The 24,642-nt window shown below is 36.6% G+C and overlaps 1 protein-coding gene across 10 annotated transcripts in view; it reads right to left on the bottom strand.

The window, feature by feature from the left end:
- LOC149800272 (kelch-like protein 5) overlaps positions 1-24,642 on the bottom strand; it is a 295,329-nt gene that overhangs the window by 14,482 nt on the left and 256,205 nt on the right. For 9 of the 10 annotated variants that reach the window (XM_089959849.1, XM_089959848.1, XM_089959851.1 and 6 more), the window contains 4 exons: positions 13,110-13,308; positions 10,279-10,503; positions 5,375-5,537; positions 2,626-2,838 (listed from right to left, as the gene is read on the bottom strand). In XM_089959849.1, coding sequence (XP_089815975.1) covers positions 2,626-2,838; positions 5,375-5,537; positions 10,279-10,503; positions 13,110-13,308 — 800 coding nt within the window. The remainder of the gene's footprint in view (positions 1-2,625; positions 2,839-5,374; positions 5,538-10,278; positions 10,504-13,109; positions 13,309-24,642) is intronic. The other variant, XM_089959845.1, reaches the window with a different exon arrangement.

The following is a 24,642-nucleotide window of genomic DNA, read 5'->3' on the forward strand; positions in this document are numbered from 1 at the left end:
AATTAAATTATATAAATTCTGCCAAGAAATAAACATGACACGGTTTCAAATTACTTCCAGATTATACTGGAGAGGGAGAATAACAAAGAAAATTGAATAAAAGTGCTAATAGGAGAAGCTGTTGTTCTTTGAATAAAGAAAGGAAGCACCTCGATTCAATTTTAACTTGCACTTTGCTAACTAGGTGGTCAAAGGTCAAAGCACTAAATATTTTTAAAAAACTATACAAATGATTGAGATATAGTTCTTTGTTAGGAGTTTAAGAAGTGACACTGAAATTGTTTCTTTCTCTTATTGTGAAAACTGACTACATTCTATTAGCCGTTATTGTAAAAAAAAAAAGTGACAAAAATGATCATAAATGATATATTATACCCATGCCATGTGGTAGATAAGCCTATTATACTTTTATGTAAATCCACGGTTTGTACCGACTCTGTGAGTTCTGTTTTTGTGGAGTTCAAACAGTATTTTGAAGGAAATTCAACTTTTTTTAAATGTAATTTGTCGATCACAGCATAAATCAGTACAGGAGTAAAAAAAAATTAACTAATCAGCATGCCAGTACAGCAAAGGGAAGCTACTCCATCTAACTACACATGACATTTATCATCTGATCCACCTAATATTATCCCATTTAATTTATTCACTATACAGTTCTACCCGTTTATGTTGACATCCTCGGGCCCGAGGAAATATTGTAAAACATGGGCGGATGTCAAGATAAGTGTTGGGGGGGTGTCTGAAAAAAGATACAAGTTAAATTCATCAGTATGGGGTGACCTGTCGTCAGTGAGTAGCATTTACACTTTGAGAAAACAAACAATGGAAATTTTGAGCACATGAAGAAAAAAACCCAGTGTGAAATACACTTGTATATTGACAAATTACATTTTGGTTACCTTTGTGTAATAAAATCAACAATAAAATACTGCATCCGTCTCATCCTGATATGAAAAACATTCACTACGATATTCAATGTCAGCATTAGCACATGGTTGCATAGTTGTTATTTACATGCTTCAAGTGCATGTACTTAAATTGGCCTAGATTTTGGCCAGTCTGTTCCCATCTTACTGAGGCTACCAAGGGGATGGGGCTATTCACGGAGAAATGAAAACCTGTCAACAAGTTGGTTTAAACAGTACATGTATTTAGTTACAGAAGTCATCGTGAAAAGTACATAAAAGCGAACAGGAGATATGTGGCTGATATGAATAATGAAGGCATAATATTGTATACATTGACACATGCTAAATAAAGTTAAAAAGGAAACTTCCACAGCACAATAAACTTGTTTTAATCCCCGATCACTTTGGAAATGCAAGAATAAATCAGATTTCACTGCTTTTATTTAAGTCGCCATGAGAGGCCAACTTTATAGGACCAAACAAAAGCCTGAATTTTTATCTGATCATAACATTAAAGCCTGGCGGCAAGATCAACTAATTGTTGAACAATGTATGGGTCATAACTGGCAGCTTGTCGACATAAATGATTAGAAAACAAAGGATTTGTCCAAGCTGGGACCAAGGGGCTTCTGTTGACATGTACATTTATTTTTTATCTCGAGATCGACATAAGCATGATAATTTTGGTAGTAACAGTAGACCAAGGGACCGGGACTTTGCTTTTTTGTCGAAACAGGCGACTTGTCGACATAAGTATGTCGATATAAGTGGGTAGGACTGTATCTAGAAAATAACTTTTAAAAAATTCTAAATTTAAAATGATGTACTTTACTTAAGTTTAAACTTTTGTATTCATTCAGATAATTTAAAGCTTCTGGGCAATATTTTTGAGTTTTTAAAAAAATTAAGAATATCTTTCAAGGATACAGCCAATCTTATAGAAGTTTTCAAGGCAACACTTTCAATTCAAAGAATTTTAAAGATTGTACAAATCATGTAAAACCTTATTTCACTGGTCAGCCACTCTGATCAACAAATGTGCTTGTACAACTTTAAAGTCTGACATGTAAACATTGTCTTCTTTGGGTCACTTTGACCTTTGACCCCAAAGTCAATAGGCTTCTTTCTTGCCCCATATGCAAGCCAGCCAAAAATACAAGCTATTATTGAGCTTTGGACTATTTGTATGGCATTGAAACGACTCGTCTTAGAGTCACTGACCTTGAACTTTGGCCTTTTGAAGCTGAACTCAATAGGTCTCTTCTTTGTCTTAAATGTGAGTCATCTAGAACCTCTGGTCAATGTAGATGACAAAAGACTTAAGTTATTTTTCTTCCTAAGATGCCATTACCCAGACCTTTGACACACTGATTGAAAAATCAATTAGCCAGTTCATCAGTATCATTTCTGCACATGTATAAAGGGGAGGTTATGATTGCTCCAATTATATGTAATAATTTACAAAATACTGTACAGGACAGAATTGTATAAAAACAGTACAGTTTTCAAGTAATGAAGACTCAAAAAGAAATCTGCTTATTTGACCAAAATCTTAACCATTACTATGCAGTGGTCATCTAAATGATCATGACCACTACATTCAACTGTGTGCATGATGACACTATCAACACTGACCTATCTCACCTCTTCATTAAAAAATGAAGCAAAATACAAGTACCCATTTTCACTCGTATAGTCAAAGACATGATCTCACCTTTCAGCACAGTCAAATCGACTGCATGTTGGGTTTGTTGCAGGGGCCTCATGTCCACCCACAGCATACAGGAAGCCATTACAGGTGGCCACACCCACCCCTCCCCGCCTCTTGGACATTGAAGAACACATCATCCACTTATTGGTGTGTGGATCAAAACATTCCACTGACTTTAAACAAGAGCTGCCATCCCTCCCACCAACTGCATACAGTCTGAAATACAGCATAATAATAACATACAGTCTGAAATAGAACATAATAATATAATCTGAAATACAGTATAATAACAACATTCATTCTGAACTGGAAACTGAAGAAAAGTAGTGCATGTTCTATAAAAATGTATTTATACAGTTGAATCTTATGGCATCGGAGAAAAAAAATGTATTTATACAGTTGTATCTTAAGGCATCTGAAAATAAAAATGTATTTATACAGTTGTATCTTATGGCATCTGAGAATAAAAATGTAATGCCAAAAACAGATCATGTTCCAAAATTATAAAATTAATTGAACAAAAATTATGAATAACAGTACTCAGCATTATTTTGTATATAAGGAATGATGAAACATTCTTATGTGAAAAGTTTAAGATGGTGGTGAAAAGTAAAATTCTGTATATTCAATAATGGAGATTTTTTTAAAAATAACTTTAAAAAAGGGTACATCGCAGACTTTCATTTTGTTTAATTAATTTCAATTACAAATTTATCATCTACAAGTAACAATATGGTCAGCGAATACTCTGAAGCATGACCTTGACCCTAAGGTAAAAGGTCAAAGGGTTGTCTTAGCTTTTTAGAATGATTCATCCCATGGATGATTTTTGGTTTTCAGCACATTCTGTCTTTCAGTTTTATATTTTATGTTGTTGCACTTGATGCTTACATTTATTCTCTACACAGCAATACCTATTCAACCTAGTAGCATATAAACTCATACATAAGCTGGGTCCAACTGCAAACACCATAGAACCTGATCTGTCATCTTGCAATGCACCAGCAAATCCAAGTCTTTAATATTTACGCATTGCATGTTGGCAGATCTGAATCTATGTCACAACGCACCAGCAAATCCAGGTCTATAATGTTTACGCATTGCATGTTGCCAGATCTGGGTCTGTGTCGCAATGCACCAGCAAATCCTGGTCTTTAATATTTATGCATTGCATGTTGCCAGATCTGAATCTATGTCACAACGCACCAGCAAATCCAGGTCTATAATGTTTACGCATTGCATGTTGCCAGATCTGGGTCTATGTCGCAATACACCAGCAAATCAAAGTTTTTAATATTTATGCAATGCATGTTGGCAGATCTGGATCTATGTCGTTTGCAGTTGGATCTAGTTTAAATGTAAGAATATATGGTAGCAAAGATTAATTACTGCTAATTAGTAATTCATCATCATAAACCACAAGTAAAAAATCCACGTTCTCTTGTCAACAATTTCTACCTGTTACAAGATTTCCTCAATTCATTGTGTTTTCACCTGTAAATCATGCTGTGATTATGTTGTATGACCTATAAAATAATTAAATTAAAAATTTAAATTTCAATGACTTTCTGACATAACCATGGTTAGAATGACTCCTATATTGTTGGTAACTGCTACCACAGGCAAGACAGCAAGACATCAACATGGGTATATAATTATAACACAAGTTCAGATAAAGCATGTCTATGGTGATGCTTCCAAAATGTTACAATATTTTCACAAATTTCTTAAGTACTACAAAGCTTTAGTGCCAAAATAAACAAAAGAGTTTGACTTAATAATTAAGCAAGATGTATTGAATTCCTATTTTAAAAAATATCTATCACCACTTCTTGCTTATTTTTTTTTCCTTTCAAAAACTGATAATTGTTAATGTAAAATTATTATTAAACAATTAACAATGAAGTCTACTCTGTGTTTGTCTTCAATGAATACTGCATACAACTGTTGCTAAATCCAGGGTCAACAATAGCAACAGATGTTTGCTTCATCATCTAATATATGCAGCCAAGCATTCAGCAATGTGTGGTCTAAAAATGTTTCTCACCTGAATTAACAAGTTTACTTACGAACCTATTTATGGGAAAACGACAGACAACCAATGCTTTCTTAATCAACCATTATTCACACCTGTTGAAATAGGTTTATCAGCAGATTTGATCACTGCAACATAAATGTCCCCACCCCACCTTAACCCTTAAAGTGCTATATTGTTCTGCAGTACAAGATACCATTTTTGTAAGTCTTTGGTATGACTCAACCAGAGATTGAACCCACAACCTCACGCATCCTAGGCAGACACACTAACCACTAGGCCACTGGAGCAGTAGTTTAGGCCATTATACACAACAATTAAATTGGTCCATCTTAAATACACTATGCAGTCAATACCCTTAATCTCCACTATAAATTTCAGTTCAAATATTTTTCAAGCATAAACACATTTCTTTTCAGAAACTCCCAATGTCTGACATGCATTTCACTGTCGGTCAAACATGATACCCTTTTGACATGTCCAGCAAATATTAGTACTTCAGAAAATATGGTGTTTCTTAAGTTAGTGTGAGTGTATTAACAAGAAATTATGCTTGCTTGTGAACATTTCTGATGGAATTACCATTATGGATACAATGAGACTGGCTAGTGATAACACACTATCTATACTTTCCGTTGCCAACTTACCAACCTACTTATACATGTATAGCACTATGGCCTCCCAACCACTATATATATATATGTGTGTGTGACTTACTTCCCAAAGAGTACTGCCACCCCTACAGTGGACCTGGACACAGTCATTGGAGCCACATAGCTCCACTGTTTGGCCTGAGGATCCCACCTCTCCACTGTGTTCAGATATGACCATCCATCATGCCCACCTACTGCATACATTGGGCCCTCCAACACTCCAACACCTGCAAGGGAAAACATACAGTGAGCATATGATTATGGGTTTGTTTCCAAGCTTGACTCATCATCATCACACATCAATTTAATATTTATGCTGGGAAACAGGAAAAGAAATTTCAAAATCTGACCTGCCAACTGTAAGTCTGTTGATTTTTTCTGTAAGTTTGACCTGTTTTCAGTAAGGTATAACAAACTATCATGTACTGCTATCGTAAAGTTGGAAGTAACATGTAATTTAAAATGTTTGGTATTCGAAACTGATGCAGTGATGATATATACACCTGAATTTCAATTGAAAAGTTTGTAAAGCACAAATAGACCTTATTTACCTCTAGTACAGTTACACAAACTTTAGTTACAAATCCTATGCAGTTCAACTGCTTGTTGCTATCTTTCAAATTAATGTAATTCTTGCACATTTTTTTTATTATTTCATACAATGATGGTAATCATATCTCCCACCACAAAATACTACAATCGACACGTGATGTGCAATAAATACAATTGTGTCCAGTCTTGCTTTCATTCACAAGAATTTTAATATTCCTTTTTATTCATCTGTATTGATTATTAACTCTCCTGATTATTTATTAAGTGTACTGATTATTAAGTGTACTGATTATTAACTCTCCTGATTATTTATTAACTGTACTGATTATTAAGTGTACTGATTATTAAGTGTACTGATTATTAACTATACTGATTAACTGTCCTGATTATTAGCTGTACTGATTATTAACTGTCCTGATTATTGAAAGCTTATTTTTCATTTTGTCTTCAAAATATACATGTTCAATGCTAATTTAAAATCTGTCTATAATCAACAGTTTGATCATGAAGATGCCTTGCATGACAAATGTGTGCAGTTTAATGCATCTGAGATACTACTGTAGTTCGTTCCCCAATTAACTCCACTAAATCTAATATGCAACCTGGATCCAAATCAATCTCGAAGACCAGATTTTATGGCAAAATCTTTTTTCTGTAGTTTTTGCTTTTATTCATTTCCTTCAGTGCTCATCTATAATACTCTTGGACTAAAACATTAATTTAGAAATGAAGTGATTTCAGACAAAAATATCTTTAGATTATATTTATGTGATGCTTTAAAAGATTTCCAGCACAGTGCCACACTACAGGCCACTGGCATATTCGAGACTAAAGGCATGTCAACACATTCAATATTGGCATTTATTTGGAACACCACTGGAGTTCAGTAGGAACCTGAAACATTTGGACTATGGATAAATACTTCTGGACTATTTGGGTGTATGTGTGATTTGGATTTTTAACATAGCTTTAACAATGTTTCAGTCATATAGCTACGATGTTGTCAGTGTGACAGTTTATAGTGATGTTTAGCACTGGGGCATCATGCTGCAGACATGTAGCATGATGTCCCACCCAGTCACATTCTCCTGACACCAGGCCGACCAGTCCTAACACTAACATCTTAATACTGAGCACCAAGTGAGGCAGCTGTTAGTACCATTTTTGTAAGTCTTTGGTATGAACCGGTCGGGGATCAAACCCACAACCTACCGCATCCGAGGCAGATGCTCTAACCACTAGGCCACCGGAGCAGTGATTTTGACTATTTGGGATTTAACTCTTTACCTTCTTTTGCGAGTGCTAAGTGCTCTCCCAATGAAGCAAACTAAGCCGACTGCCTTCTAGCTGCTGTTTGTAGGCTAAACCCCCGACCATCATAAATGGCTCCCTGAGTGAGAGCTACTTGAGTTAATGCACATGCTGTCTACATTTTCTATACAATCTTGTCCCATGCAAATTATGTAATTTAACGAGAAATACAAATTTAAGCACTCACCAAGGTTTATTCTGGAATTTGCATTATAATATAAACAACATGTGGTCCATGAAATTACTTCATTTCTATAATGGAAGTAGGTGACCATTACAGATCAGGCTTGTCACTACTTTGTTTTTCGGCATATCTGTTTGTTAAAGCTACCAATGACTGGAATATTTCTTTGGGAGAAGATTGTAAAAAGAAATCGCTCCCTTGCATTTTCATTGAAGTGAGATGTTGGCCCTGAATCTGTTGTACAATATAAAATAATCCAAATGTACCTGCTCAAGTGTTCCAGCCATTCAAGGTCGATGTGTGTTTCATCCTCAGATTCAGATAAATCTGAGATGTCCGGTGTCAAAACTGGACTTACACTAATGTCTGATCCTTCGTCTTTACTATGATCGTTAAAGTTGATGTCATCACCTTCTAATCCTTCCAAACTTTAGTCAGAATTGTTTGAATAAATGAATGTTGCCATTTTGTGTCAATGTCACAACTGACCTTGTTTTCAGTTGAAATTCCAGCTTACAGGCTGTAAAACTACTAATAGAACACTTTCATCATTTTATGTAAGGTCTATTTTCATTGGCTAAATATTGTTAAAAAGACCGGATGTTTGTAATTTCATCCAATGGAAAGCTTTAATATGAAACATTCACATGTGGCTCTGGGGTTTCCTTGGCCAGAACTACATGTATGAGCCAATAGGGACAGAGAGAGTACTGTTAGCACTTTGTATATGTGTCTCTGGAGATACAAAGCTCCTTTTAGTGTTGTATATATGCGTTAGCAGAAGGTAAAGAGTTCATTTACATTACTGTAAGTTCTTTTTAAATGTTCACTTTTGTATTCTAGGGAAATAAATTTATTTGTTTAATTTGGGCTTTTTTTGTATTCTAGGGAAATAAATTTGCTTAATTTGGCAAACATTTTGGTTCTCACTCTTTTCTATTACTTAGTTTAAGACAACAGAGTCATAACAATAGAATTATACAGTATATAGTCTCACCCCGTCACATAATCCGCACTCAGTTATACTTCTGACACATATCAAAGTGTGCACACAGTTAAACTTTCTTACACATATCAGTTATACTTTCTTACATATATCAAAGCATGCACAGTTATACTTTCTATCAAATCCTGCACAGAATTATACTTTTTTACACATATCAAAGCATGCACACATTTCTACTTTCTATCAAAGACTGTACACAGTCATACTTTCTATCAAAGAATAGATAGTTATACTTTCTTACATTCAAAGCCTGCACATAGTTCTACTTTCTATCAAAGCCTGCATACAGTTCTACTTTCTATCAAAGACTGCATACAGTTCTACTTTCTATCAAAGACTGTATAAAGTTATACTTTCTATCAAAGACTGCATACAGTTATACTTTCTATCAAAGACTGCATACAGTTCTACTTTCTATCAAAGACTGCATAGTTATATTTTCTATCAAAGACTGCATACAGTTATACTTTCTATCAAAGACTGCATACAGTTATACTTTCTATCAAAGACTGCATACAGTTATACTTTCTATCAAAGACTGCATACAGTTATACTTTCTATCAAAGACTACATACAGTTATACTTTCTATCAAAGACTACATACAGTTCTACTTTCTATCAAAGACTGCAAACAGTTATACTTTCTATCAAAGACTGCATACAGTTATACCTTCTATCAAAGACTGCATACAGTTCTACTTTCTATCAAAGACTGCATACAGTTATACTTTCTATCAAAGACTGCATACAGTTCTACTTTCTATCAAAGACTGCATACAGTTATACCTTCTATCAAAGACTGCATACAGTTCTACTTTCTATCAAAGACTGCAAACAGTTATACTTTCTATCAAAGACTGCACAGTTCTACTTTCTATCAAAGACTGCATACAGTTCTACTTTCTATCAAAGACTGCATAGTTATATTTTCTATCAAAGACTGCATACAGTTATACTTTCTATCAAAGACTGCATACAGTTATACTTTCTATCAAAGACTGCATACAGTTCTACTTTCTATCAAAGACTGCATACAGTTATACTTTCTTACACATTTCAAAGCCTGCACACAGTTCTACTTCCTTACATATATCAAAGCCTGCACCTAGTTCTACTTTCTTACATATATCAAAGCCTGCACATAGTTCTACTTTCTATCAAAGCCTGCAAACAGTTCTACTTTCTATCAAAGCTTGCAAACAGTTCTACTTTCTTACATATATCAAAGCCTGCACATAGTTCTACTTTCTTACATATATCAAAGCCTGCACATAGTTCTACTTTCTATCAAAGACTGCACAGTTATACTTTCTATCAAAGACTGCATACAGTTCTACTTTCTATCAAAGACTGCAGACAGTTCTACTTTCTATCAAAGACTGCATACAGTTCTACTTTCTATCAAAGACTGCATACAGTTCTACTTTCTATCAAAGACTGCATACAGTTCTACTTTCTATCAAAGAATGCATACAGTTATACTTTCTTACACATTTCAATGCCTGCTCATTGTTAGGCTTTCTTACACATGGAAAAAGACCTGCAGGGTTAGAAGACCATTACCTAATGGTAAAGATATCAAGTTATGAATCACTGTATGTCATACATAATTTCTTTCTTTAGCTATTATTTACTTATTATCTGTCATACCAGAACTATTCAAACTGCGACTTCATTTACTTTTATGGGTATCAATTTTCATGGTTTGGCTAAAAGAGCCATTTTCATTGGTACTTCAATTCATGGTTTGGGTAAAGGGTCCTATTGTTACCACTGTTACTTGTGCTGTTAAATCTGTGGTTTGAAGCAACCACATAATCCACAAAAATTGGTACGCCATGAAATATAGTGTATACAGAGTGCTAACTAAGTTCTGAGTATATGAGAAGGGATGTTAATTATAAAGAGGACCTACCCAATCCATGTCGATGTGTGGACATTGGAGGCATAAGGGTCCAGGTTTTCCTTTTAGGGTCATAACATTCCACTGTGTTCAAGGTTTTAAGACCATCTCTTCCACCAACTATGTACAGTTTATTATCAAGGACAGCAACTCCAAACTGCAATCTTCGGCCATTCATATTCGAAACCTGTGTCCATGTATTGGTTCGCAAATCATACTTTTCTATTGTTGTGGATCCTGTTGAAGTGGAAAAAGGAAATGGACATAAGATCTTTAGTTATCAAAGAAAAATGTTCCTTCTCACAATAAGATGTTACAATCAAGCAGGTATAACAAGACTGCATTGACCGCCAGATAATACAATAAAGGCAGCTATACCAGGACTGTATTAACAGCCAGATAATACAACAAAGGCAGGTATACCTGGATTGTATTAACAGCCAGATAATAAAATAAAGGCAGGTACACCAGGATTATATTAACAGCCAGATAACACAATAGAGGCAGTTATACCAGGACTGTATTAGCAGTCAGATAATAAAGGCAGTTATACCTGGATTGTATTAACAGCCAGATAATACAATAAAGGCAGTTATACCTTGATTATATTAACAGCCAGATAATACAATAAAGGCAGGTATATCAGGACTGTATTAACAGCTAGATAATACAATAAAGGCAGTTATACCTGGATTGTATTAACAGCCAGATAATACAATAAAGACAGTTATACCTGGATTGTATTAACAGCCAGATAATACAATAAAGGCATGTATACCAGGATTGTATTAACAGCCAGATAATACAATAAAGGCATGTATACCAGGATTGTATTAATAGCCAGATAATACAATAAAGGCATGTATACCAGGATTGTAAAAACAGCCAGATAATACAATAAAGGCAGGTATACCTGGATTGTATTAACAGCCAGATAATACAATAAAGGCAGTTATACCTGCATTATATTACCAGCCAGATAATACAGTAAAGGCATGTATACCAGGATTACAGTGAAGCAGGTATAACAAGATTGTATAAACAGTAAGAAGGAGAAAATATACATCAGTGTTGAAAGACTAAGTGCTAGAACAGACCAGTGATGTAATAATATCTAAATTCTGAAGGTCCCACGTTTGATGTTGGTTGGTTGGTAGGTCTTTTAAATGCACTTTTTACACTTTATTGGCTTTCTCATGCAACGGAAATGGAAGCGAAGTGCCTTTCCCCAGGACACACCGTAACATTTAAACCAGGCTGACTTGGCTTGGTAATGAATATTCTTGACCCTCGTATTATGAGTCAAATGTTCTACCGACTGTGTGACCACAGCTTCTACCGACTGTGTGACCACAGCTTCTACCAACTGTGTGACCACAGCTTCTACCAACTGTGTGACCACAGCTTCTACCGACTGTGTGACCACAGCTTCTACCGACTGTGTGACCACAGCTTCTACCAACTGTGTGACCACAGCTTCTACCGACTGTGTGACCACAGCTTCTACCGACTGTGTGACCACAGCGTCTACCGACTGTGTGACCACAGCTTCTACCGACTTTGAATCCTAGCGCCAATGTTTACAACAGTGGTCACAGATTTCATGTATCAGTGGGAGAGGATACCATCTCTCATGCCAGGTACTCTGATCTCTCTCCAGTTATTCTGATCCCATCCCTCCTAGACTCTCTACTCTCACCATTTCTTTTCAAAGTCAAATCCATGCAGGACTTTATTTTGTGTTTGTGAAACACGTATGCCTGAAACACAGACCAAAATGTCTTAACTCAAAGATTTTAAACAAATTGCCAAAAAATATTATAATGGCATGTAAATATAGTCTGGCCATCTAAATATGCACACAAAAATCATGCCAACGAGGCTTTCATTAAAAAAAAACAAGGTCATCAAACAAATGAGCAAATACATACAAAATGTGTGTTTTGGGGGGTTTTTTTTAAAGTGTACTACCAAAATGGCCATTTTATATATATATATATATCCCAAATTGATGGGCTTCTTCCTTACTCCATATGGAAGCTATCCATAAGTTTCAAGAAGGTACTGGTTGTGGAAGTGAACTTCTCATGCACAAAAAAGGAAAAGCATAATATGCTCTGCCAAAATGGTGGATGTGTATATATATATATATATATATATATATATATATATATATATATATATATATATATATATACACACACAAACCTGTTAATAAGCTTCTCAGGATGTAAGAATGGAGGGACAGGACAAAAACACATTTTCCCAACAACCAGGTGTAGTGTACCACCACTCCAACTCCTAAGGTACACATCTTTCAGAAAGATCAGAGGCCTATTACCTTACTATTATGCATCACAATGTTCCAGCACCTCTCACAGGCTTTTGTTTCATATCTCCATGCTGTACTTAGACATAAACAGATGTGTGCATCCATGCTTGTATGACTGCATGTATGTCTGCACAGTCTTAGCCAATGCAGGTCTATTGTCAACTGCAAAACCATATATTGATAACCTGCTAGTGTCTTTTTGACAAAACAGCAGCAAGTGAAAAGAAGTAAAATATTTGTACCTTTTGTAATACGACATCTCACTACTAAATTAAAAGGGGATCTATGTGTTAATTAGCAGAAGAGGAAGTAAGTGTTAAACAGCGCATTGAACTAAAATTGTGACAGACATTGATTTTAATAAATTAAATTGACAATTTTCTTCAATAAAAAATGGATTTACCCTGCACAGAGTCGTATTTCCTGCTAGTTAAGAGTGAAATACCTTAAATGTTAGTGTCTGCATAGATAGATAGTATCAAGAAAGAATCAGTCTATACAATCCACTGACCCTCAATACCTTTTGTACAGTCCATGCCACCCACAGCATACATGACTCCTACTGTGGACTTCCTGGGTTTGGTGCGGGGACTTTGGAATGAGGACCTTCGTTCAGGAAGGAGGTGGTATTTCATGGCTTCCATAATAAGAGCCTGACACTCCTTATTATCCTTGAAGAGGAGATTAGTCTCAACATGGTCTGCTATAAACTGAAAATAACAAAAAGAGGTCTGCTATAAGCTGAAAGGAACAAAAAGGTCTGCTATCCACTGAAAGAAACAAAAAGGTCTGCTATAAACTGAAAGGAGAAAGGACAAGTCAGCTAAAAACTGAGAGGAGAAAAGACAGGTCTGCAATAAACTGAAAGAAATAAGGACATGACTGCTATAAACTGGAAGGAACAAAAAGAGGTCTGATATAAAGTTAAAGGAGAAAAGACAGGTCTGCTATAACTGAAAGGATCAACAACAGCTCTGCTATAAACTGAAAGGAACAGACAGGTCTGCTATAAACTGAAAGGAACAAAAAGAGGTCTGCTATAAAATGAAAGGGTCAAAGACAGATCTGCTATAAACTGAAAGGAACAAGGAGAGGTCTGCTATAAACTGAAAGAAACAAAAATAGGTCTGCTATAAAATGAAAGGAACAGAGGTCTGCTATAAACTGGAAGGATCAAAAATAGGTCTGCTATAAACTGAAAGGAACAAAAGGCATGCTATAAACTGAAAGGAACAAAAGGAGGTCTGCCATAAACTGAAAGGATCAAAGAGAGTTTTTATATTGACTGAAAGGAACAAAAATAAGCCTACTACAAATTAAAAAGAGAAAGGACCGGTCTACTATAACCTGAAAGGAGAAAGGACAGATCTGCAATAATCTGAAAGAAGAAAGGACAGGTCTGCAATAATCTGGAAGGAGAAAGGAAGGTCTGCTTTAAAACTGAAAGGAGAAAGAACAGGTCTGCTATAATATGAAAGGAACAAAGACAGGTATACTAACTTCTGAAATGAAAAATATGAGCACAACTACTGCTCCCACAAGTACTTTAAAATCACAATGATTCTGCAAGCAGAAAGTTTTTCACAAACTGAGCAAAATAGACTTTTGAATATATTATCTATGATACAGTTCTTCTGCAGCAAAACTGTGTATTTAGTCCATCATTAGCGTGCACATATTTACCTTATAAGATCATTACAAGATATGTACATATTTCATGAGACTCAACCATAAAGATTTATGCATGCTTTGCCATTGAGACATTTCTTACGGAAATCATACAGATTTTTCAGTTCTCACCATTGTCAATAGCAAATTAGAACCAAATCACTCTTAATGGCATAATCTTGAAGTTCAATACTCTTAACAACACATCCCAAGGATTCAATACACTTAATGACACATCCCAAGGGTTCAATACTCTTAATGATACATCATATGGGTTCAGTACTCTTAACGACACATCCCATGGGTTCAGTACTCTTAATGACACATCCCATGGGTTCAGTACTCTTAATGACACATCCCATGAGTTAAGTATTCTTAATGAACATCCCAAGGGTTCAATACTCATGACTTGCTTCAATGGTTCAGTACTCTAATAACAGACCTCAAAGATTCAGTACTCTTAATGACACATCCCATGGGTTCAGTACTCTTAATGACACATCCCAAGGGTTCAGTACTCTTAATGACACATCCTACGGGTTCAGTACTCTTAATGACACATCCAATGGGTTCAGTACTCTTAATGACACATCCCAAGGGTTCAGTACTCTTAATGACACATCCAATGGGTTCAGTACTCATAATGACTTGCTTCAATGGTTCAGTACTCTTAATGACAGACCTCAAGGATTCAGTACTCTTCATGACACATCCCATGGGTTCAGTACTCTTAATGACACATCCAATGGGTTCAGTACTCATAATGACTTGCTTCAATGGTTCAGTACTCTTAATGACAGACCTCAAAGATTCAGTACTCTTAATGACACATTCCATGGGTACAGTACTCTTAATGACACATCCCAAGGGTTCAGAACTCTTAATGACACATCCCAAGGGTTCAGTACTCTTAACGACACATCCCATGGGTTCAGTACTCTTAATGACACATCCCAAGGGTTCAATACTCATGACTTGCTTCAATGGTTCAGTACACTAATGACAGACCTCAAGGATTCAGTACTTTTAAGGACATACTCCATGATTTTTTATACCCCAGCCTTACTGGGTATATATATGAAGGTGCTCATCTTTCCATAAATTTTGTCAGACACAGAATCTTGTTAGAACAACTAATTCCACAATGCAAATATATATATATAACAATGTATGGCCCATTTCTTGTAGCTAAATGCAGTGAATGGCAGAATCTCATCTCAGAGTTCATGATGAACCAAAGAAAAATCTGTAATGTTATGATCATCATTTGACAATGCACAAATTGACAAATTACTTGCTGTGACAAAACTGAGAGTACTAAAATACCTTGATATAAGATATGAATGAAAATGTACAAGGGTTTTGTTGCCTTGTACATCACTGCTCAGGGATGTAAAGTTTCAGCTTTTGCTATTTCAAAATATTGATTTCAATTTACCCACAGCCACATGTAGAATGTTCCAGTGGTGAGAAACCCAGATTGGTCTGTGTTCTCAGGTCATGAATTTGACCACAAACAGGGTAGTTATTGCCCAAAATGCTCTCTGTATAGACACAATACAATTTAGTTTTGTCAGAAGGCTATCCACTTTAGGACAGCAATCTTTAGCTGTAGAGATATGTTAAAATGAAAATGTATTCTTTCTTGCTATCTGTTCAAAGTGATAGAATTGTTTTATATGTTGGACATTTTTGAATTTATTCTACATTTTATAAGGAGTCAGACCTATGTCACAATAACAGCATGCTATCATATACACTATAGTCTGTTTAAAGTTAGTCAGTTTTATACCTGAACAGACAGACAGACAGACTGAATTTACTTATGTGTTATATGTATTAAATAATGAGTAGTTTTCAAGTTCTTATCATTCAATTTGACTATACTTGCCACAGATTCATACACAAACATGATTATAATAATAATCTTGCATAGCCATTCTTATGAATATGCAAATATACATCACTGCTTTACCATCAGTCGTGTATTACAAGGCTCAGCCAATATACTTTTTGCTGTTAAAGGACAGTCATCAAATTCAGGGGTTTTGTGTAAAATGGATGCTGTGGTGATGACTACTGATGTAAAGGATGGAATTGGTTTACTCATTACACTGCTGTGGTGATGATGACTACTGATGTAAAGGATGGAATTGGTTAACTCATTACACTGCTGTGGTGATGATGACTACTGATGTAAAGGATGGAATTGGTTTACTCATTACACTGCTGTGGCGATGATGACTACCGATGAAAAGGATGGAATTGGTTTACTCACTACACTGCTGTGGTGATGATGACTACCGATGTAAAGGATGGAATTGTTTACTCATTACACTGCTGTGGCGATGATGACTACTGACGTAAAGGATGGAATTGGTTTACTCATTACACTGCTGTGGTGATGACTACTGATGTAAAGGATGGAATTGGTTTACTCACTACACTGACGTGGTGATGATCACTATCGATGTAAAGGATGGAATTGGTTTACTCATTACACTGCTGTGGCGATGATGACTACTGATGTAAAGGATGGAATTGGTTTACTCATTACACTGCTGTGGTGATGAAGACTACCGATGTAAAGGATGGAATTGTTTACTCACTACACTGCTGTGGTGATGATGACTACTGATGTAAAGGATGGAATTGTTTACTCATTACACTGCTGTGGCGATGATGACTACTGATGAAAAGGATGGAATTGTTTACTCATTACACTGCTGTGGTAATGATGACTAACGATGTAAAGGATGGAATTGGTTTACTCATTACACTGCTGTGGCAATGATGACTACTGATGTAAAGGATGGAATTGGTTTACTCATTACACTGCTGTGGTGATGATGACTACTGATGTAAAGGATGGAATTGGTTTACTCATTACACTGCTGTGGCGATGATGACTACTGATGAAAAGGATGGAATTGGTTTACTCATTACACTGCTGTGGCGATGAGGACTACTGATGTAAAGGATGGAATTGGTTTACTCATTACACTGCTGTGGCGATGATGACTACTGATGTAAAGGATGGAATTGTTTACTCATTACACTGCTGTGGTGATGATGGCTACTGATGTAAAGGATGGAATTGTTTACTCATTACACTGCTGTGGTGATGATGGCTACTGATGTAAAGGATGGAATTGTTTACTCATTACACTGCTGTGGTGATGATGACTACTGATGTAAAGGATGGAATTGGTTTACTCATTACACTGCTGTGTTGATGATGACTACTGATGTAAAGGGTGGAATTGGTTTACTCATTACACTGCTGTGGCGATGATGACTACCGATGTAAAGGATGGAATTGGTTTACTCATTACACTGCTGTGGCGATGATGACTACTGATGTAAAGGGTGGAATTGGTTTACTCATTACACTGCTGTGGCGATGATGACTACCGATGTAAAGGATGGAATTGGTTTACTCATTACACTGCTGTGGCGATGATGACTACTGATGTAAAGGATGGAATTGGTTTACTCATTACACTGCTGTGGCGATGATGACTACTGATGTAAAGGATGGAATTGGTTTACTCATTACACTGCTGTGGCGATGATGACTACTGATGTAAAGGATGGAATTGGTTTACTCATTACACTGCTGTGGCGATGATGACTACTGATGTAAAGGATGGAATTGTTTACTCATTACACTGCTGTGGTGATGATGACTACTGATGTAAAGGATGGAATTGGTTTACTCATTACACTGCTGTGGCGATGATGACTACTGATGTAAAGTATGGAATTGTTTACTCATTACACTGCTGTGGTAATGATGACTAACGATGTAAAGGATGGAATTGGTTTACTCATTACACTGCTGTGGCGATGATGACTACTGATGTAAAGGATGGAATTGGTTTACTCATTACACTGCTGTGGTGATGATGACTACCGATGTAAAGGATGGAATTGGTTTACTCATTACACTGCTGTGGTGATGATGACTACCGATGTAAAGGATGGAATTGGTTTACTCATTACACTGCTGTGGTGATGATGACTACTGATGAAAAGGATGGAATTGGTTTACTCATTACACTGCTGTGGCGATGATGACTACTGATGTAAAGGATGGAATTGGTTTACTCATTACACTGCTGTGGCGATGATGACTACTGATGTAAAGGATGGAATTGTTTACTCATTACACTGCTGTGGTGATGATGACTACTGACGTAAAGGATGGAATTGTTTACTCATTAAACTGCTGTGGTGATGATGACTACTGATGTAAAGGATGGAATTGGCTTACTCATTACACTGCGGTGTTAATGATGACTACTGATGTAAAGGATGGAATTGGTTAACTCATTACACTGCTGTGGTGATGATGACTACAGATGTAAAGGATGGAATTGGTTTACTCATTACACTGCTGTGGTGATGATCACTACCGATGTAAAGGATGGAATTGTTTACTCATTACACTGCTGTGGCGGTGATGACTACTGATGTAAAGGATGGAATTGGTTTACTCATTACACTGCTGTGGCAATGATGACTACTGATGTAAAGGATGAATTTGGTTTACTCATTACACTGCTGTGGTGATGATCACTATCGATGTAAAGGATGGAACTGTTTACTCATTACACTGCTGTGGCGATGATGACTACTGATGTAAAGGATGGAATTGGTTCACTCATTACACTGATGTGGTGATGACGACTACTGATGTAAAGGATGGAATTGGTTTACTCATTACACTGCTGTGGCGATGATCTCTACCGATGTAAAGGATGGAATTGGTTTACTCATTACACTGCTGTGGCGATGATGACTACTGATGTAAAGGATGGAATTGGTTTACTCATTACACTGCTGTGGTGATAATGAGTACTGATGCAAAGGATGGAATGGTTTACTCATTACACTGCTGTGGCGATGATGACTACTGATGCAAAGGATGGAATTGTTTACTCATTACACTGCTGTGGCGATGATGACTACTGATGTAAAGGATGGAATTGGTTTACTCATTACACTGCTGTGGCGATGATGACTACTGATGTAAAGGATGAAATTGGTTTACTCATTACACTGCTGTGGCGATGAGGACTACTGATGTAAAGGATGGAATTGGTTTACTCATTACACTGCTGTGGCGATGATGACTACTGATGTAAAGGATGGAATTGGTTTACTCATTACACTGCTGTGGCGATGATGACTACTGACGTAAAGGATGGAATTGTTTACTCATTACACTGCTGTGGCGATGATGACTACTGATGTAAAGGATGGAATTGTTTACTCATTACACTGCTGTGGTGATGATGACTACTGATGTAAAGGATGGAATTGTTTACTCACTACACTGCTGTGGTGATGATGACTACTGATGTAAAGGATGGAATTGGTTTACTCACTACACTGCTGTGTTAATGATGACTACTGATGTAAAGGGTGGAATTGGTTTACTCATTACACTGCTGTGGTGATGATGACTACCGATGAAAAGGGTGGAATTGGTTTACTCATTACACTGCTGTGGTGATGATGACTACTGATGAAAAGGATGGAATTGGTTTACTCATTACACTGCTGTGGTGATGATGACTACTGATGTAAAGGATGGAATTGTTTACTCATTAAACTGCTGTGGCGATGATGACTACTGATGTAAAGGATGGAATTGGTTTACTCATTACACTGCTGTGGCGATGATGACTACTGATGTAAAGGATGGAATTGGTTTACTCATTACACTGCTGTGGCGATGATGACTACCGATGAAAAGGATGGAATTGGTTTACTCATTACACTGCTGTGGCGATGATGACTACCGATGAAAAGGATGGAATTGGTTTACTCATTACACTGCTGTGGCGATGATTACGGATGTAAAGGATGGAATTGGTTTACTCATTACACTGCTGTGGTGATGATGACTACTGATGTAAAGGATGGAATTGGTTTACTCATTACACTGCTGTGGTGATGATGACTACTGATGTAAAGGATGGAATTGGTTTACTCATTACACTGCTGTGGTGATGATGACTACTGATGTAAAGGATGGAATTGGTTTACTCATTACACTGCTGTGGTGATGATCACTACCGATGTAAAGGATGGAATTGTTTACTCATTACACTGCTGTGGCAGTGATGACTACTGATGTAAAGGATGGAATTGGTTTACTCATTACACTGCTGTGGCGATGATGACTACTGATGTAAAGGATGGAATTGGTTTACTCATTACACTGCTGTGGTGATGATCACTACCGATGTAAAGGATGGAATTGTTTACTCATTACACTGCTGTGGCGATGATGACTACTGATGTAAAGGATGAATTTGGTTTACTCATTACACTGCTGTGGTGATGATCACTATCGATGTAAAGGATGGAATTGTTTACTCATTACACTGCTGTGGCGATGATGACTACTGATGTAAAGGATGGAATTGGTTTACTCATTACACTGATGTGGTGATGACGACTACTGATGTAAAGGATGGAATTGGTTTACTCATTACACTGCTGTGGCGATGATCACTATCGATGTAAAGGATGGAATTGGTTTACTCATTACACTGCTGTGGCGATGATGACTACTGATGTAAAGGATGGAATTGGTTTACTCATTACACTGCTGTGGCGATGATGACTACTGATGTAAAGGATGGAATTGGTTTACTCATTACACTGCTGTGGCGATGATGACTACTGATGTAAAGGATGGAATTGGTGTACTCATTACACTGCTGTGGTGATGATCACTACCGATGTAAAGGATGGAATTGTTTACTCATTACACTGCTGTGGCGATGATGACTACTGATGTAAAGGATGAATTTGGTTTACTCATTACACTGCTGTGGCGATGATGACTACTGATGTAAAGGATGGAATTGGTTTACTCATTACACTGCTGTGATGATGATCACTACCGATGTAAAGGATGGAATTGTTTACTCATTACACTGCTGTGGTGATGATGACTACTGATGTAAAGGATGAATTTGGTTTACTCATTACACTGCTGTGGTGATGATCACTATCGATGTAAAGGATGGAACTGTTTACTCATTACACTGCTGTGGCGATGATGACTACTGATGTAAAGGATGGAATTGGTTTACTCATTACACTGATGTGGTGATGACGACTACTGATGTAAAGGATGGAATTGGTTTACTTATTACACTGCTGTGGCGATGATCTCTACCGATGTAAAGGATGGAATTGGTTTACTCATTACACTGCTGTGGCGATGATGACTACTGATGTAAAGGATGGAATTGGTTTACTCATTACACTGCTGTGGTGATGATGAGTACTGATGTAAAGGATGGAATTGTTTACTCATTACACTGCTGTGGTGATGATGACTACTGATGTAAAGGATGGAATTGTTTACTCATTACACTGCTGTGGCGATGATGACTACTGATGTAAAGGATGGAATTGGTTTACTCATTACACTGCTGTGGTGATGATGACTACTGATGTAAAGGATGGAATTGGTTTACTCATTACACTGCTGTGGTGATGATGACTACTGATGTAAAGGATGGAATTGGTTTACTCATTACACTGCTGTGGTGATGAAGACTACCGATGTAAAGGATGGAATTGGTTTACTTATTACACTGCTGTGGTGATGATGACTACCGATGTAAAGGATGGAATTGGTTTACTCATTACACTGCTGTGGCGATGATGACTACTGATGTAAAGGATGGAAATGGTTTACTCATTGCACAGGGCCAAAGGTTCTGGGCTAGCAGGTCTGCTGTAAAAAGGATCATTTGTGTTTTAATCCAAACATAAGGTGGTCTGTTATCTTTGGACAGCTTCTCTGCCAGTGTGTTGCATTGACTGTGTACTTGTTCCATTCTTTGATGTAGTTATCAAATAATGGAAATGAAATCTTCGGAGTCTATTATATCATTAGGGTTGCCATATGTCCTCCTTTTCAGTCCATAACTCTCTATACAGAGAGTGATACAGATACACCCATTCTTGTATAGTGTCCTCTTTTTTTGAATGTTCAAATAAGGCAACCCTAATATCATATGCACACACATGCATGAAATAAGTCCAGGATCCTGAAACAATCTGCAACTATCGATTAGGTATCTCACTCCTTCATGCATGAATGATCGAAAACTGCTGAATAATTTAAAAACAACAAACTTTATTCAGCTTGAAAGGAAAGCAATCATGGCAAAATGTTTGGCTACTTTTTTCTATGTATAATTTATAATGAGAAATGTGAGCCTGCTCTAAAAATTCAGCCTTTCATTAACAATGCAGTTACCAAATAATTAGGTACTCTAACTGTGGTCGTATTCAGCCTCATTTGGCCATTAATAAACCAATGTAATGCTAGTCTAATGTGAAAATTAATACATGTAATGACTGCATCAATCATACCAATCCCTTGGTGAGTCATGTGATGTGGTCATATTTCTTTTTCCTTTCCAAATAAATATGTAAAATGTATTTTCCCTATTGTGAACTAATTTTGCAATCACAAAATGGTCCATTGATCCATTTTCTGCAGAAATGTGTAACATGTTACAACCGGCTCTGGTACTGCATAACATAAGCCATTAAAATCCACAAGGTTTGTGTACTTTCTCATGTGAATCATGTAGTGGAGTGACAATATTTTCAAGCCCACCAAAGCAGAAAAATTAAATCTGCACTGGAGCTAAAAACAAAACCCAGTACAAAACACATTACATTTATGAAGTTCCATTGAATGTCACAGAAGCAGTGGATAGCTTTTTTAAGCTGAATAAAATTAAAAGATATTTTATCAGGTAGGATTAGGAATGGAGGGGGGGGACAAAAACAACAAAAGCTGGCTACAGCCTGCATTTCATGCCCCAATTTCTCATTACCCCACCCCATCTCAAGCTTTTAATACATTATTGTTGTAAGATTGATATCTGATATGGCTCTTGGCAAACTGTACCACATAAAAAAAATTAATATTAAGGTTAACCTTGGGTATAGACATGTGGGCACATGAATGTGAGGACAGACACACATGGATGTCAAGGTGAGATTGATGTCAAGTTTCCACCACTGCAGACTTGACAAAGATCAATGATACTGGTAGTTCTCTCATCCTTAAAAGTATTTTTAGCAATGTGGGTCATAGAGGCATCTTTGCTAAAGCTAATATAGTACTAAAATCTGCATGCCATCAGGCAAATCATCTATAGTACTAAAATCTGCATGCCATCAGGCAAGTCATCTATAGTACTAAAATTTGCATGCCATCAGGCAAGTCATCTATAGTACTAAAATCTGCATGCCATCAGGCAAGTCGTCTATAGTACTAAAATTTGCATGCCATCAGGCAAGTCATCTATATTACTGAAACTTGCATGCCATCAGGCAAGTCATCTATAGTACTGAAATTTGCATGCCTGCAGGAAAGTCAAATATAAAAAAATCCTGAAAATTCTATGATTCTGACTTCATTTGAAATAAAGTTACAGCAAGTCAAATTTCCAATCTTTCAATATGATCTTTGGATTTCTCACTCAGACATTTTTATGAATACTGGGACAGCTGAATCTTGTTTGAATCATTTGGTTATACACCAACAATGATTAAAAAAAAAAGCATGCACAAATTTCAAATGTCATATTTATTGTTAACAGTACAGATTTTTCTAATGCCATATTTACCTGTGTGAACAACACATACCCAGATCTACCATCCCATAATTATCTCACAAATCATGGTCACCGTTGGTCTCTAGTGTTTGTAACAAGGCATCGTTACTAGTAAATACAGTATGGTATCTACAGTGTTTGTAACAGGGCTTCCTTACTAGTAAATAGAGTATGGTCTCTACAGTGTTTGTAACAAGGCATCCTTACTAGTAAATAGAGTATGGTCTCTACAGTGTTTGTAACTGGGCATCCTTACTAGTAAATACAATATGGTGTCTGCAGTGTTTGTAACAGAGCATCCTTACAAGTAAATACAGTATGGTCTCTACAGTGTTTGTAACAAGGCATCCTTACTAATAAATATAGTATGGCCTCTACAGTGTTTGCAACAAGGCATCCTTACTAGTAAATACATATGGTGTCTCAAGTGTTTGTAACAATGCATCCTAACAAGTAAATATAGTACAGTGTCTACAGTGTTTGTAACAATGCATCCTTTCAAGTGAATACAGTATGGTGTCTACAGTGTTTGTAACAAAGCATCCTTACTAGTAAATACATATGGTGTCTACAGTGTTTGTAACAGGGCATCCTTACTAGTAAAGACAGTAAGGTGTCTACAGTGTTTGTAACAGGGCATCCTTACCAGTAAATACAGTATGGTGTCTACAGTGTTTGTAACAGGGCATCCTTACAAGTAAACAC

This window comes from Sinohyriopsis cumingii, chromosome 5 (assembly GCF_028554795.1).
Source record: "Sinohyriopsis cumingii isolate HCF-2022 chromosome 5, ASM2855479v2, whole genome shotgun sequence".
NCBI lineage: Eukaryota > Metazoa > Mollusca > Bivalvia > Unionida > Unionidae > Sinohyriopsis > Sinohyriopsis cumingii.